At 40.7% G+C, this 16,079-nt stretch overlaps 1 protein-coding gene across 1 annotated transcript in view; it reads right to left on the bottom strand.

Moving 5' to 3' along the window:
• LOC137290779 (coiled-coil and C2 domain-containing protein 1-like) overlaps positions 1–16,079 on the bottom strand; it is a 38,752-nt gene that overhangs the window by 21,263 nt on the left and 1,410 nt on the right. Inside the window, exons 2-17 of the mRNA XM_067821900.1 lie at positions 15,568–15,694; positions 14,966–15,066; positions 12,701–12,901; positions 11,806–11,980; positions 11,218–11,280; positions 10,010–10,125; positions 8,001–8,085; positions 6,425–6,547; positions 5,922–6,070; positions 5,710–5,782; positions 4,907–5,080; positions 4,318–4,460; positions 2,579–2,635; positions 2,088–2,222; positions 1,661–1,719; positions 986–1,102 (exon numbers count right to left, since the gene is read on the bottom strand). Coding sequence (XP_067678001.1) covers positions 986–1,102; positions 1,661–1,719; positions 2,088–2,222; positions 2,579–2,635; positions 4,318–4,460; positions 4,907–5,080; positions 5,710–5,782; positions 5,922–6,070; positions 6,425–6,547; positions 8,001–8,085; positions 10,010–10,125; positions 11,218–11,280; positions 11,806–11,980; positions 12,701–12,901; positions 14,966–15,066; positions 15,568–15,694 — 1,898 coding nt within the window. The remainder of the gene's footprint in view (positions 1–985; positions 1,103–1,660; positions 1,720–2,087; positions 2,223–2,578; positions 2,636–4,317; positions 4,461–4,906; positions 5,081–5,709; positions 5,783–5,921; positions 6,071–6,424; positions 6,548–8,000; positions 8,086–10,009; positions 10,126–11,217; positions 11,281–11,805; positions 11,981–12,700; positions 12,902–14,965; positions 15,067–15,567; positions 15,695–16,079) is intronic.

Raw genomic sequence — 16,079 nt, 5'->3', positions numbered from 1 at the left:
ATTCTCCAGACGGGGGCAAATATATGAATATACCTTATGGAAGTAATTTTAATACTAACACTATCATGCATGTAACCTACAGGTTGGAGGGCATGTCTTGAAATGAAGTGACAAAAAGAATGACTCTAATAAACAATTGCCTGGCAACAGTTCCCTGCGGGAGTATAACCTGCTTCACAGTACACAGTTCATCATTTAAGTTTTGGTAATTTGACATACAAGGGGAGGTAAAAAGTTTTGAGAACTCACTACCTAAGTTTGGAAACAGCTACACCGCTAGTAGTATTGCATACATTGATGATTCATGAGATACCTATGAAAGGTTCAACACCTTGCAACAGACAGTATTAAAATTGTGACAACTGGAAGAGAGATATCACTCAGAATGTTCAAGCTGAGTACAGAGCTGTAGTTCATATCTTCACACTAGAGGGCAACAATGCAAACAGAATCCATGAGTACATTCCTGACCTGGCACCCAGTGGTTATAACCCGTTTTGAAATTTGAAGTCCCACTTGGGTGGAAGATGTGAAGATTTGCTGATGATGAACTCAAGGCTACAACATAAGCTTGGTTTAAGGACCTATCAAAAGACTTCCATTTCCAGGGCACTACCAGCACAAATGGATAAAATCTATTGAACTGAAGGGAAATGATAGTGGAAAATAAAAATTCAAAACCTACTGTGACAATTAATTGTGTGTGAAGTTTTCAAAACTGTTGACCTCTACTTGTATTTTTTAAGAACATGTTCTTCAGTCATAGAGAGTCTGTAAGAACATTGATGTGAGAACAAACAACAATGCCCAAGTCATGTGCTGGATATAACCCTTTGAGTTGTACTGTAGTATATAGTTTACATCTGACAGCAGCGAGAAAAACACAAACATTAGATATGTTTTTAGAGTGTAACAGTTGAGTCCGTCATAAGTTACATCTCAGCTCAGGAAAATGGCTGAATGCTCAGGGTCAGAGATCACTCACTTGACAATTGAGAAGCTCCGGGTTTCATAGTGGAACTTGGGCACAGGATCTCCATGCAACTTGGCATTCTTCAATGCATCCAGATCCTTGCGACTGTTTTGTTCTAACTTTTGAAATCTGTCAGATATAACAAAACCTCTGTATTAGTACAGAGATGGGTGCTCCATGCTAGACTTGTGATGAATATTCCCACACACAAGGGATCAGTAACGTATGTAGTGACATGTAGATTCTAGAACTCCCTCACCCACAAGGGATCAGTAACGTATGTAGTGACATGTAGATTCTAGAACTCCCTCACCCACAAGGGATCAGTAACGTATGTAGTGACATGTAGATTCTAGAACTCCCTCACCCACAAGGGATCAGTAACGTATGTAGTGACATGTAGATTCTAGAACTCCCTCACCCACAAGGGATCAGTAATGTATGTAGTGACATGTAGATTGTAGGACTCCCTCACCCACAAGGGATCAGTAATGTATGTAGTGACATGTACATTCTAGGACTCCCTCACCCACAAGGATCAGTAATGTATGTAGTGACATGTACATTCTAGGACTCCCTCACCCACAAGGATCAGTAATGTATGTAGTGACATGTACATTCTAGGACTCCCTCACCCACAAGGGATCAGTACTACACACACCTTCAGCAAAGCCATGACATACTCACTTAGCGGCGGAGGCCACGTCACCTAGCTTGGTGAAGTGCTGGGAATTTGTAGAACATATCTGAAACAAACAGCACCACATAAAGCACCATGTTACAATTATCTCAAACACAACTCATCACTGTGATTTACTCACATGCCAACTTCAAAGGGACTCATTGTAGCACAGTAGTCATTGGTCAAATAAGAAAAGATTTGACTTGTCAGTCAACGTAAGTGCCACTTGTTGTAGCACCTTTCTCACTGGCCAACTTAAGTGTGACTTCAACCTGACGGAACACAGACAACAGAGTCTTATTCAGGCAAACTATTAACTATAACATAAGGAACCATCAATTCTAGCTAGATGTGTATGACAATCACACTCTTTTTGTTGGAAGCAATTCTTGGCTTCCTGGAGCTCTACACATTCCCAAGATAGCAACTGACCCGGATCTGCCTGATGAGATCTTGTTTGAGTGTTTCAAACACCTCCTCCCTGTCCCCCGTTGGCGTGCAATCATCAGCCTCCACAACAACAAACTTGTCCTCATCCTCAAAGTCGGCTATAGGGGAAGGGGGAACCTACAAATATGAGTTCAAAAGATAATTTCCATTGGCTATTTTATCTCAGGCTTGTCAGTTTATCGGCTTCAATTAAAAAATGGAACAGTGCTAAAACAACAAAACTCTGCGTGATTACTATTGTCATGGCTGTCTTTCAACAGAACAATACACATTAGTCTTACAACTGCGATCTAAATTGTGTTAAAATGACAAAATGGAAGATGACAAAAGCTTTGCAAATTAAGTTGTCAATCCATGTTGACAGTGTTGCTCATGCCCATAGTCATGCAAGGAAATTTTCAAATTTCAATTTGGCCTGTGATATGCATCTCTGTATGAGTATATTGTTTTGTAGGATTCTATCCTCTCCTTACCTGAGCTAGATCGACAGGGAGGCCAGCTGCTGCCGCCTGTAACATGGGTTTCATCCCCTGCGAAACAGATGTTCAATATACAAGGTCATAGGATTTTCTCAAACATTCAAGTAACTGGCATCTTAAATGTAACATTTATTGGAAACTGATTAAAATCCAGAGGATATGGAACACATTGCACAAGTAATACTGTTAAATGTGGAAGTGAACACATAGTTTTACATCAAAAGTTCTTTGCCACCAATAGCTACCAAACAGAATTAACTCTGTAAACAACTTCAGAAAAAACAACATTTTAACTATATTAATTGGATACTGAAAGCTCTTTATTATTATCAATAATGGAAAACAGATTACACAAGTGTTTGCCACTAATGTGGCAATGTCTTCTATCAGTAAAGAAGACTCTAATATTTTTAACATTTTCATTACTTCTTACATTTTGGTCACACATATGAGATGAGTGAAATGACTAGTATCTAAATAATAATATAATGTGGGCTGTCGACAAAACTGAAGACATTGTTTCCAACAAGAGTCTGAAAAGTGAACAAAGTATCATGGTCACATTGAACATAAGAGCTAGGTCACCAAAGTCAACTGATGTCTGTGGAATCCCTGAATATAGGCTGTCACCAACCTTGAAGATATTGGGTAAAACAGTGCATGGGATATCAGGTTTACAAGAGCTTGAAAAGTGGTCAATGAGTCATGGTGACCTTGAAAATAAGGTCAAGGTCAACAAGATCAACTGGTGTCTGTGTAATACCCCAATGTAGTCTGTCAACAAATTTGAAGGCATTGGGTACAACAGTATCGCATTAACAAGAGTTTGAAGAGTGGTCAAAGAGTAGGGGTGATTTTGGAAAAAAGGTCAAGGCTTGGTGTCTGCATAATCCTCCAATGTAGGCTGTCCCCAATTTTGAGCACATTGGGTACAACAGTTCATGAGATAGCATGTTAAGTATCGCGTTTATGTACATAAAGATGTATGCACTTACAGACGTTGCTAAGTACATAGTCCAGGTGTTGCAGCAGGGGACAAATAACTTCTGCAGATGACAGAATAACTACCACAGGGAGAAAACAAAGTGGACATAACTACCACAGAGGAATAACACAGTGGACATAACTATGTTAGAGGGATAACACAGTGGGTATCTCCCAACTACCACATAGCTTCCACAGGGACATAACACAATGGACACCTCATAGCTACCACAGGTGGATAACTCAGTGGATACTGCATAACTACCACAGGGAGATAACATAGTAGACATCTCATTACCACCACAGGGAGATAACAATGGACACCTCATTATTACCACAGGGAGATAACATAGTTGACATCTCATAACCACCACAGGGAGACAACAATGAACACCTCATAACTACCACAGGGAGATAACATAGTGGACATAACTGCCTCACTGGGATAACACAATGGACATCTCATAACTACCACAGGGAGATGACACAAAGGACACCTCATAATTACCACAGGGAGATAATATAGTGGACATCTCATAACTACCACAAGGAGATAACACAGTGGGCATAACTACCACAGGAATATCACATTTGACATCTCTTAGCTACCAGAGGGATATAACACAGTGGGGAGCTCATAACTGCCATAGGGGATAACAGCCAACACACAAGAACTACGACATGGCGATAACAATTGATTTTACAGAGTCATCTCAGAACTAACTCATGATGATTATATGTTTACTCACATGCATACACCTCATGTAGTTCTTTGCCAGCTCAATCTCATTGTTCCGTTTGGCCTTGAGAGCAGCCTGCTTGAACTCTTCATAGCGCTCTTGGAGGAAGCGCTCCTGTTGTTCTGCACGTGATGAGATGCTCTTCCTTGAGCCTGGGTAGAGAAGAGAACAAATTCAGGTTTAAACTGGACTTGACTGATGATTAGGATGTTGACTATTGGACCATATTTAAAAAATACAGTATTTCTTCTGTTCAACAGTATCAGTTCCTTGGAGGTATCAACATACAATTAATGGAGCAGTTTCAGAATGAAGTAACGCATGTGTGGTGATACACAAAATGTACTGTTAACATTAGCTTGTACAAGTTCCACTCACATACCGTGATGACATGTCAACTTTTTTTTACATCGAGGTGATAAAATTTTTGAATTTAGGTTTGACTTAGAAGTGATTCTTGTGGGGGAAACAACCACAACCACAAGGTTATTCAACTGCCCTTATCAGAGAAGAAACAGACTTGTGTGAGACTGTTACATGAAGATGTAACACATCAAGGATGCAGGTGAGTCACAGAGCAAACAGTAGTCCCACCCACCTGCTGTTTTGTTGATCTGGGGCTGCTGTGCAGGGGCAGGCCTGGCAGCTGCTGGAGCTGGTTGAGGTGCAGCTTTCTGTGGGGATGGGGCTGTCTGACCCTGGGGCTTTGATGGGGGTTGGCTGGAGGGGGCTGCAGGCGGAGCAGCATTACCCACAGGGATGGGAGCAAAACCTGAAACATGTACGGAAATGATTCTGTATCTTTCTAGAACACATCATGGAAATAGAAGCAAGTTACCCGGACATACTCCGTGGGCTGTCACCTGCAGTGCACACTGCAGATGGACAAGTGACTCATGCAAGAATGTCACCTAGGGCATGTCCTCTGAGTGACTCCAATCTCATTAATACCTGACGAGGGAGTCACCTCAGTTACCAGCTAGGTACTGACCAGTATTACAGTACTATACCGGGCACATTCTCAGCAGATGAACAAGCATATTCACTGGTTTACACATGAGTGACACCCTAGGTATTGACCTCTTTCTCACCTGGCACAGCCCCAGTGGTTGTACAAGCATGTTACCTGATGCAATTTCCATGGACTGACAAGTGACTCACCCTGGTAACACCTAGGTAAAGACCTATTTCTCAACTGGCACAGCCTAAGTGGTTGTACAAGCAAGTTACCTGATCCACATCCCATGGAGTGACTCACCCTGGTAACACCCTTGGTAGAGTCCTCTTTCTTACCTAGCAGAGTCCAACTGAATTAACAAGTTACCAGATGCAGAACACCCTAGGTCCTGACCAGTATTACTTGGCACCCCTGGTGCACATCACCTGGACTTAGCAACTCACCTGGGGGTGTGGGCAACTCTGAGAAGTCAAACTGTCTCCCAGCTTTCACTGCCTTGATAGCATCTTGGTATTGCTGGAACATGCAAAAACAAAATGCTGCAGTATGTAAAAGGTGTCACATATCCAACACCCTCACAGCATCAAAACCATCCTCCATCAAAAAGGAATGTCTCTATAATTTATTATTCCCTAAAATCAGCACACTGAAGCACCTTGGATATCCGGCCCATCCTCCTGGCTTTGCTGCCCTCCCCAGCACTCTTAGCCTCAGCCTCTGCTGACTGGTACTTCTGTAGCCTCTGCTGTAGAGCCTCCATCACCGAGCATGGAGCTGGTGGTGCCTTGAACAATTCACGAGCCTCTGCAACACAACCACATTGAAAAGTCATCACTGACATCAGCTCTTCCTACATTTAATGGCGACAATAATATTTACCAAATTTATAAGGCAGTAAGCCATGATGAGGTTATATTTGACCAAAGAGCTGGACCCAGTTGCACAAAACAGTCTTAGTGCTAAGGTGATCATAAACCAACATACTTAAATGCAGATTTAACATAGCCCTAAGATCAGATCAGATCACCATAGCCCTAAGATTAATTTGAAGAATGAGTCCCGAGCTGGTATTGTGTGATTTGTGTAACTATTTACTGAGTATGGCTCACTACTCTGCACCCACATACGTATCAAGTGGATGTGTCAATCAGTTCTTACCCTCTGCTGATGGGGGTGGTGGAACATCTTCAGCCCCCTCAGGTTCGGGTGGGGCAGCTTGCTGTGCAGCTCGTTCTACTTTGGGCGCTGTTTGTGGTTGTGTTGTTTCTTTCATCTGGGGTCCTGAATATAAAGACATTATTTTTTTAACTGGAACTGAATATGGTTCATAGGAACTACATTCAAAAGTCCATCACTGTGACACAGACTTTGAATGTTCTTTACATATGGTGAAGGGCATGTAGTGTTCATGTTATCAAAAAAAAATACCAAAGGACACCTGTGATGTTGCTATGGTTACAGAAGATGTGTTCTACTGATGTCAACACACCCAATACCACAATGTACATTAGTCCTAATGACCAATTTCGTGTGCAGAAACTTTCCATGTTGTCACAACCCCTAGTGTCAAGTACACAAACCTGTGCCCTTAAAAGTACTCCACCCCAGATGGTGGCCACATTAATATGTGCATATACCTAGTTGCAGGTACATCAACATGCAGTAAAGTACTGTGACTATGTGTCCCAGTCCATCCAGCTGTAAACTAAACTAAACAACAACTCGTTAGGATGAGAGAGCCATGATAAACTTGGTGCGCTTAGTAACAGGAGGGCATTGTATAATCACCAGTGAGTTGAAACTGAATGATAAAATGACATGACACTGAGACTGACATCCAGTGATAGAGGGAAACAAGTACCAGCGCCTTGGGCAAGCAATAGCTGTATAGATATCAGAGCTATATAAATATCCCATCCTATATGACTATGAACTTTATTCCTCACAAGCAATCAATGTTTCATGCAAACCAGGGCCATGTTCCCAAAAGCAATAATGGCACTATGACAGCCGTAAATCTGTTTAAGTATGGGAGTTACGATCATCTTAGATCTACGACTTGCTTTGTGGGACGGGACTCTGAGAGAATCTTGTTTAGTCCATTAACAATATCGCTACTATATATAGTTAATGAACAAACAAGTCTAGGCCAGGAACCCCATGGCTGATTGCATGAGCAAAAAAAATCCACATTAGAAAGTTATGATCACACACAATTAGCGAGCGAGCTAGCGAGTTTAGTTTTACGTCACACTTAGCAATATTCCAGCTATATGGCGACGGTCTGTAAATAATCGAGTCTGGACCAGACAATCCAGTGATCAACAACATGAGCATCGATCTGCGCAATTGGGAACCGATGACATGTGTCAACCAAGTCAGCTAGTCTGACCACCCGATCCCGTTAGTCGCCTCTTACGACAAGCATAGTCACCTTTTATGGCAAGTATGGGTTGCTGAAGGCCTATTCTACCCCGGGACCTTCACGGGTTACACACAATTAGTCATGTAACAATGATAAGTAAGGTAATCTACTGTCATAGTTATCTTGCAGCAACAAGTAATATACTTTGCCTTGGAATTCCATCAGAACTGAATGATAAACATGAAAAGTCAAGCATAGAGGCACAATCCTGATACAGTTTTTACTTTCTCACAAGCTTGTTGAACTTGATATTATATAACATTTGATTATACATGTTTGAAAACCTTGTATTTATCCTCCATTTCTCACCTCCAAATTCTGGTGGTGGAGGAGGCATCTGTGACAAGTCTATTGGTCGTCCATCACCAGCAGCAGCCATGACACTGTCAAATTGCTGAAAACAAGAGATGGATGGGTGAGGTGTGTATGTAGAGGATACTCCTGGATATGTATGTTTCTTTGTTTTTTCATGCCACATTGAAACATATGATGGTGGTGTGTCTGGTCTGGATCAGACAATCCAGTGATTGTAATCATGAGTATCGATCCACATAACTGGGACATGATTTATTAACTAAGTCAGCAAGCTTGACCATCTTACTCACCTCTTACAAGTATGGGCTGCTGAAGATCAATCTAACCCAGACATTTATAGGTCTTGTTAAATATGTCTGCTGGTGCTGTTTTGTGTGAACAGCTTAACCTTAAATGTCCTTATATATTACAACATGTCTTTTTCTAAGAAATTTACTACTATCTTCATCAAGTGCTCAATATACTACTTGGAGTTTGGAAATAATTGCCACTTTAGAAGGTAGTGCATCAAATTGTGAGCTTCTGTCGAAACAGCCATGAAGCCTTGTTTAATTAATAAAAGTCTGTTGTCATTGCCACAGAATGCCATTAAGCAACATGTCCTGTCATCAGGCAGTATGCTGTTAAAATATCAGTGTCTGACCCAAATATCAGAGATAAAATGTTTCAGTAACACAGACGTAACCAATGGTGACTGACATGATGGGATAACAGTTTTCCATCACCCTCATGGCATCAGTAAATGTTCAGATGGAAGCAGACGGATGATAATTTCACTTGTCAGCAAGAGCTTCCTGTGCACCAAAAGGACAGTGTAAGGATGGTCTGCAGGTCATTCTACAACTACAGTTTTCAGAAGGTTTGGCCTCTCCATGCAGACAAGTGGTCCTGCTCTAGGAAGGCATCATCAACAATTCTGACGCAGTGAGGTCATACATTGTCATACCTGAGTCTGACATACAGTTGCACTGTCATGCACACATCCAGGATGTTGCCTTTGTAGTGCACACCTGTCATTGTGCCCCAATGGAGATCGGTTCTTCCAGCTCAAATATCTCACCCAAAATCACAATACACCCCCTCCAAAGCAGTCACATTTGGCTTAGTTTAAATTCCTGGAATCTTTCTGTTTCTCTTTCACACAAGGGCAATACAAATTACAATCGGTTAAGTATTTCAATTCATCAGCAAAAGGTAGTGGAGTTCATTCGTGGTCTATCCATATCCAGACATCTACAACGCTATCAAGATATATCCAACACAGGTTTTCAAACATCTGTGCCACTTGTTGCCATGACAACATGCTTTTGTCCATTTATCATGTAATGGAGTCCATATAGGAGATACTCAGTTGTGTACTGAGATATTTTCATCTTTATAAGTGGCATTACACATTGATATCATCTAATTTTAATTTGTAGCAAGTACACCATACACCATCTCTGACTAGTACACCGTACAGATGCTCTATCTTTACACTCTTTATTACCGTACACATAACTGTACATTTATTGTGCCTGTTCATGTAATTAACACAACTAAACTGACTTTCTCTCCATCACTAACACAAAATGATAGTCTGATGATGCTATTTTGGTGTAAGCCAGAGTTCAAAGATTTTCTGTTTTTCCATCTTTCTTGTGGGTATTACTAAAATATTTAAATTTGTCCATCTAGTAAGCATAGTACGATAATTAACGCCTGTAAAGCCCTACCATCCCCTTAAACTATCAGTGTATGAAGCGTCTGTCTAATATGTCAAGTATCTGTTGTGTCAAAGCTGTATTTTGAGACCATCATAAGTTTGCTACCCCTCTGTTTGACTGAAGTGCTCAAGTGTTTAAATGTCTTCGTATTTTGTCTGTTATCAACGGTTATCCATCATGAACAGCACTTGTCTGCAGCAGGTCCCATCAGAGACACATCCCAAGTAAAAGATGAGCCTCTTGTAGCTCCAGAATGAGGTGTAGGTAGACTGAAGTAGCAAGTGTTTTATGACTTACTTTACAGATCTTTACATATTTAGCCGCAGTGGGGAGATCATTGTTCTTCCTGGCCATCAGAGCAGCATTCTTGTACTGGTCTCTCCTGGTCTGAAGTACCTTCAGCTCATTGGCATCTGGTGAGTGAAAGAGTAAGGATTATTCCACTTTCAGCAATATCACCTTCAGCTCATTGGCATCTGGTGAGTGAAAGAGTAAGGATTATTCCACTTTCAGCAATATCACCTTCAGCTCATTGGCATCTGGTGAGTGAAAGAGTAAGGATTATTCCACTTTCAGCAATATCACCTTCAGCTCATTGGCATCTGCACACAGATGCGTGAATGAATAAGGTTTATTCTACTTTTAGCAACAATCAAGCAAATTCACAGTGGAGGCTTCACATTTACTATAGTTTATGTAGTATCCTAACATAATATACATAAAGTTTTCAAATAGATCTGCCTAATTGCTCCTGAGGGTTGGGCTACTGTGTCTTATGTACTTAAATCTGACAGTGTGATTATTGGAATAAACTTGGTAGACAACAACAACCTCTTGACTCTTACACCTCCTTGAACACATGCACAATGAAGAATTCTCAAAGTGAATGAATTTCAACAAAATCTCTGAATCTGATGCAAAAGATGAACTTTCTAATCAGCTAATCAGCTCTGAGGCTCCTATGTTTTTGTCATGGGCATTCAAAACATTTTGAATAGCAAATCTGATTTTGTATCTCGAAAACAAAAATATCCGGCTGTTTGAATTTAGAATAATAAACATCATAAATCTGTTGCAGCTGTATTTTAGTGACATCATATGTAAGCGATGTTTTCTGGGCACCACAGCATCTACACCTGAAAGGGTTTGCCATCATAGGTACATGCATCATACAAACATGATGTGTAGTTTTTCTCTTAATGGGATAATTATTTTGTCTCTTGTACATTTAGATGGCAGATTTGCTTGTAACTGCACACTTGACCATACTGAGATTAAGTGCTTCTTCAAAATACAGAAAATAAAACAGAAGCATCTGACATTGCTCTCATTTCAAAGAAACTGAAACACAGGGGATAGATTTTCGAAGCTCTCTTAGCGATACGATTGTCGCAAGTTAATGTTAATGTGTGGCACTTATGACTGTCTTAAAGCTAAGAGAGCTTCGAAAATTTGGGCCATGGGCTAAATACTTCCATGTCATTATATAACAGCCAATGACTCACTTGCTGCCGGGGCTGGTGGTGTGACAGGAGGTTGCTGAGGCACAGCCGGCTGTACACGAGGAGCTGGAACAGTGGAAGTCACGAGGAATGAAACAAGGGTTACTGTCAGAGTGATATCTATTGTCCTGTAACAAGGGATGGTTGTGCTGCGGTGACATGTATAGGAAAGGATTTATAAAGATAGTTGTGTTAGTAACCTCTTAAGATAGGAATATATCAAGATGTTTGTGTTAGTCACTTGTTATGATGAAGGTTTGTCAAGATGGTTGTGTTGGAGTCACAGGATAAGACGAAGATTAATCAAGATGGTTGTGTTGGAGTAACATGTTTCGGAAGGGATTTATCAAGATGCTTCTGTTGAAGTCACAGGATAAGACGAAGATTTATGAAGATGGTTGTGTTGGAATCACATGTTTAGAAAGGGATTTATCAAGATGCTTCTGTTGGAGTGACAGGATAAGACGAAGATTTATCAAGATAGTTGTGTTAGAGTGACATCACGCTTAGGCATGGATGTACTATTGAATGGCTGTGTTAGGGTGGTTATTTCTCAGAGACTCAAGACAGGATGTTCAGTTGCAGACATACCTGGAGATGGTTGTTTAGGTGGGGATGGCCGTTCAGCTTGGGTTGGCTGTGATGGAGTGACATCATGTTTAGGTGAAGACTGAGCTGAAACAGCACCGAGCGCCACAGGGGGAGGAATCTCAGACTCATCAACAGGTTGGCCTGACTTCGCTCTCTTACACATGTCAGTCAGTGTCTGGAAGAAAACCAAAACACAATGTACCACATTGGGCTAGTGGATCCAAACCATGACTGGATCAAAAACCAAACAAAGTTCCCACAAAATAAAAATAAATTGCTACAGTAAGGTACTGTCAGTAAGGTACTGTAAGTACATTCTGAGGTCATGTCCACACTGTTCCTCCACCATCCATGAATATTCATTGTCACGACACAATTCAGTGCAGATGCTTCAAACTTTTGTAAGCTAGTCAACCGTTGTTTTTCAACTTACGGATGATCAAATGTATTCAAAGCATGTATTCTGAGCATGAATCTTTAAAGCATATCAAAAATTGATGCCCAGAGCACACAGGCAGAAGAGTATCAGATGACAAACAAGGACGGTTCCCTATGACTGGATAGAGTGAATGTTTAACCAGATTCGTCATATGGTTCCACATCACAAAGTTTGGTTGAGATGTCCTTCTGTATTTGGGAAACACAGTACAGAAAGTGTCCACTACATTTTGTGAGAATAAACAATAAGTACGAGTCAAGATAAGGTAAGATGAACAGTTACTTCTCTTCACTGCAGCTTTACACAGGTGAAGTAAAGACAATGGTTCTTACTAAGCTGATCCTTTACATAAAAATGGCGACCCAATTCTATAACCTTGAGTGCCTCACAGTCAGCAAAATACATGCTGTGTATGAACCAATCAGAGAGCGGCATACAATGACCTTGACACCTCACCTTCAACCCCCTGTCAAGTCTCCTCTGTTTGGAAGCATCTCCTGCAGCCTTGGCATTGGCTGAAGCCTGTTGGTACATGCTCATCCTTTCCTGCAATAGGACCACCTGGTTCGAGGAGTTGGAGGAGGGAATCTTCTCAGGGCTCGGGGTAGATTGGGGTGGGGAGGGGCTATCACCGGTGTTCAGATCCTCCAGCTCAGCCTGGCAACAAATGTGAATGAATATTGAGTAAAGCACTTCATTATACAGTGGAAGCTGACTAAACCAGCAACCATCGGGACTGAAGAAATAATCCAATTAAGACAACATGCCTGAATGCAGAGCTGATGATAAATGTACAAGCCACAAACGAGACTGAGATTTTATGCCGGTGTTGACAACTTGCCAGATTGGACAATTGCCGGTTTTGAAAGCTTCCACTGTATAACCCCCAAGAATTCTGCCATAATCATTGACAGAAAGCAGTCACATCATCCAGCAGAAAGGAACAATAAATCAGGTCATATAATTTATGGCACTGACTCGAGTTACAAAAACCGAATGGGAACAACCCAGAAGTGGTATTCCCCAAACCTAAAGCAGTAACATGTCTCCATTTGTTGGGAGTGAGTGAGCAAAGCTTTTAGCAATATTCAAGTGGTACTTTTGTGGGAGGGTTGAAATCAAGTCTTTAAGCAGTAAGCTACCCCACATCCACTGAAACCTTCTGACGCTACTGCGCCTAATACTACTTGACATTGTCAGTCCACTTTTGTTTCCTTATTATGTAATAAACCAAAAACAGACAAAATAAAACAACACATTTCTTTTCCGATACACAACTTCAGGATCCTGATTGGCAGACATGAAGATTAAGGTAAACTACACATATAACTTGAGTACATAGGCAGATTATCTGAACAGAATTTGTCTTCTGATTGCACATCTCCACAAACAAATATAGCAAACAAACAAGAAACTCAAGTTTGCATAACCATGATAAACTAATAAGTTCATACTTCATCTTCATCAAACATTGAAAATTTATTACATATTTTCTGAGAAAGTATTCATACTCAGTATAATGTCAAGAATACTGACTGTCTTTGAACAGACAGACTGAGTCAGAGACTCCTCTTCGTTTTTTTTGTGTATGCTTTTTTTTATATGTTCCAGTTAAGTGACAGCGTCGGCTTTAAGTAGGTGGAACACTGAGAGTGATAAAGATCTCACCCATTTCCCACTTAGGTGAAACCCTAAGCTCAGATATGAATATAGAGGTGACAATAGTAGTAATATATCAGGGCAAAAACAGATCAGATTCAAACCCACACTCCTAGGTTTCAAGAGTACCAAATAGATATAGCCTTGCACAAAAAAAATGTGGCACCTAGGACAACTGGGCCAAATATGCATCCCTCTGCCCGCCAATATTGTTTAGCAAGAAACAGATGGTGATTAAATAAGATGTGTATCAGTTACCCTGGGATCACAATACTCAATTGTCTGTACATTCATTCACCTCTGCAATGGTTTTTACCCGTGACTTTGAATAAACACTGGATTAATGGGAATCAAGTTGAGTATTGTAACCCAGTATTTCCTCACAGAACCACAAGGGTGGGGGATGAAGGTTCACAGTGGTTTGTGGCAGTTTCCACGGATAACTTGTGCCCAATCCATTTCTAAATTGAATATAGTATGTTTCAATCATTTGATCATCCACTGTTGGCGCATGTGCAGTGCTTTTCATCAGCTTTTTTGCAAGTGTTAGATCTCAGAAAGTGGCAGGACCCATTTGAAGAGAAGGACATAGGTATCAAATAGATACAATAATTACAAATTTTAAAGATAACAAATTCTTTTACAGCATGAGTGCTACGTTTCAATACAGGTTCTTCAGTCCTCATCAAGCAAAGTTGTTATCCATGAAGTTTTTCTATTTTGTTCTTTCAAACTTAAAAAATGTCACTCAAAGAAATTATGAAATACATCATTAACTGTAAAAAGTGATTAATGAATGCATCACTTTAAGAAGACTTGGGTTCATAGACGGAATAGACAAAACAATCGTTTATTGTATTCTTGGCCACTGGCCCCATACAAGTGATTTTACACAATGAGTTGCAATACATGTTGTAGGGATATACATTCAGAGATGATTAATTGCTCGTTTTTTGTTCGTTTTGGTCGTGTCTTGAGAAAACAGAATGGTTCCATTACATCCATCCAGCTGAAGAGTTAATTCTTTAAAGTATTTGATTACAAATGTTTCCTCTAACTTACCAGCAAGTCTGGGTCCTCAGTGTCAGACAACTCTTCATCACTGCCGATATCTCTCATACTCTCAGCGGCCATTTTGTCAATCACGGACATGTCCAGTGGTGCTGCAAACAAATTCCAACATCAGGTTCTTTGTTTGTTCTATAAACTAAAGTTGTAATATTTGAATCCAGGACAGATAATTGATCTAGGCTAATGAGATAGAGTGATATGTGTCAACCAACACAGCAAGCCTGATCATCTAATTCCATTTGTTGTCTCTTACAACAAACATGGCTTTCTGACGACCAATTCTAACTGAATCTTCACATGTCCATCCTGACTTCATCCTGAAAGTTCAACCACTTTCTCAAAACAAGAAAATACTGTTGTTCCCCTGTTTATGAAGACAGAATGACAGTAACAATGGCAGAATAGTAGATATAGACAAATTACTGGGAAAACTGCTTCAAATGATGTTGAGAGCTCTCTAAAGTTTAGGCAACTAAGGAGACATAAATTGCAAAGTTACTGGGAAACAGGATATTAGTTTTCCCTATAAACAGCAATAAATGTATAATCATCATTAATCCAAATCCACAGCTATCTCCAGGATGATGACCAACCTTTCCTCTTGGCAGCTGGTTTCTTCACCTCCCCACCAGTCAGAGCTGCCAGTTCCGCCTCCAAGTCATCATCATCATCATCCATTCCTCCATGCATTGTGTCATCATCCATACCACCAAACCCCATCTGGTCATATCGAGATCAACACACTGATTTCGGATTGCTACTAGAATACATCAAGTCCTATCAGTTTATAAACCTTTAAACATGCTACGTTCAACAATGCCAATAAAGTAAACACACATTTTTCAGAATCAAAATTGTATAAACTGGAAATTATTTCAACATATGTCATATTTGGGATTTCACTTTCTTAGTAAAGTACAAATGCTAGTACTTTTTTCGGTTGAGTCCCATCCGGGATTCGAACCCGCACCCTCAGAGTCAGGCACCTAATCGCCAGCACACAAAGTCAGCCGCCTAGCCCGCTCAGCCACCGCGACTTCCACTAAGGGCTGAGCGGGCTAGGCGGCTGACTTTGTGTGCTGGCGATTAGGTGCCTGACTCTGAG

This window comes from Haliotis asinina, chromosome 7 (genome assembly GCF_037392515.1).
Source record: "Haliotis asinina isolate JCU_RB_2024 chromosome 7, JCU_Hal_asi_v2, whole genome shotgun sequence".
NCBI classification, from domain to species: Eukaryota; Metazoa; Mollusca; class Gastropoda; order Lepetellida; family Haliotidae; genus Haliotis; species Haliotis asinina.
This window is presented reverse-complemented; position numbering and strand designations above follow the sequence as displayed.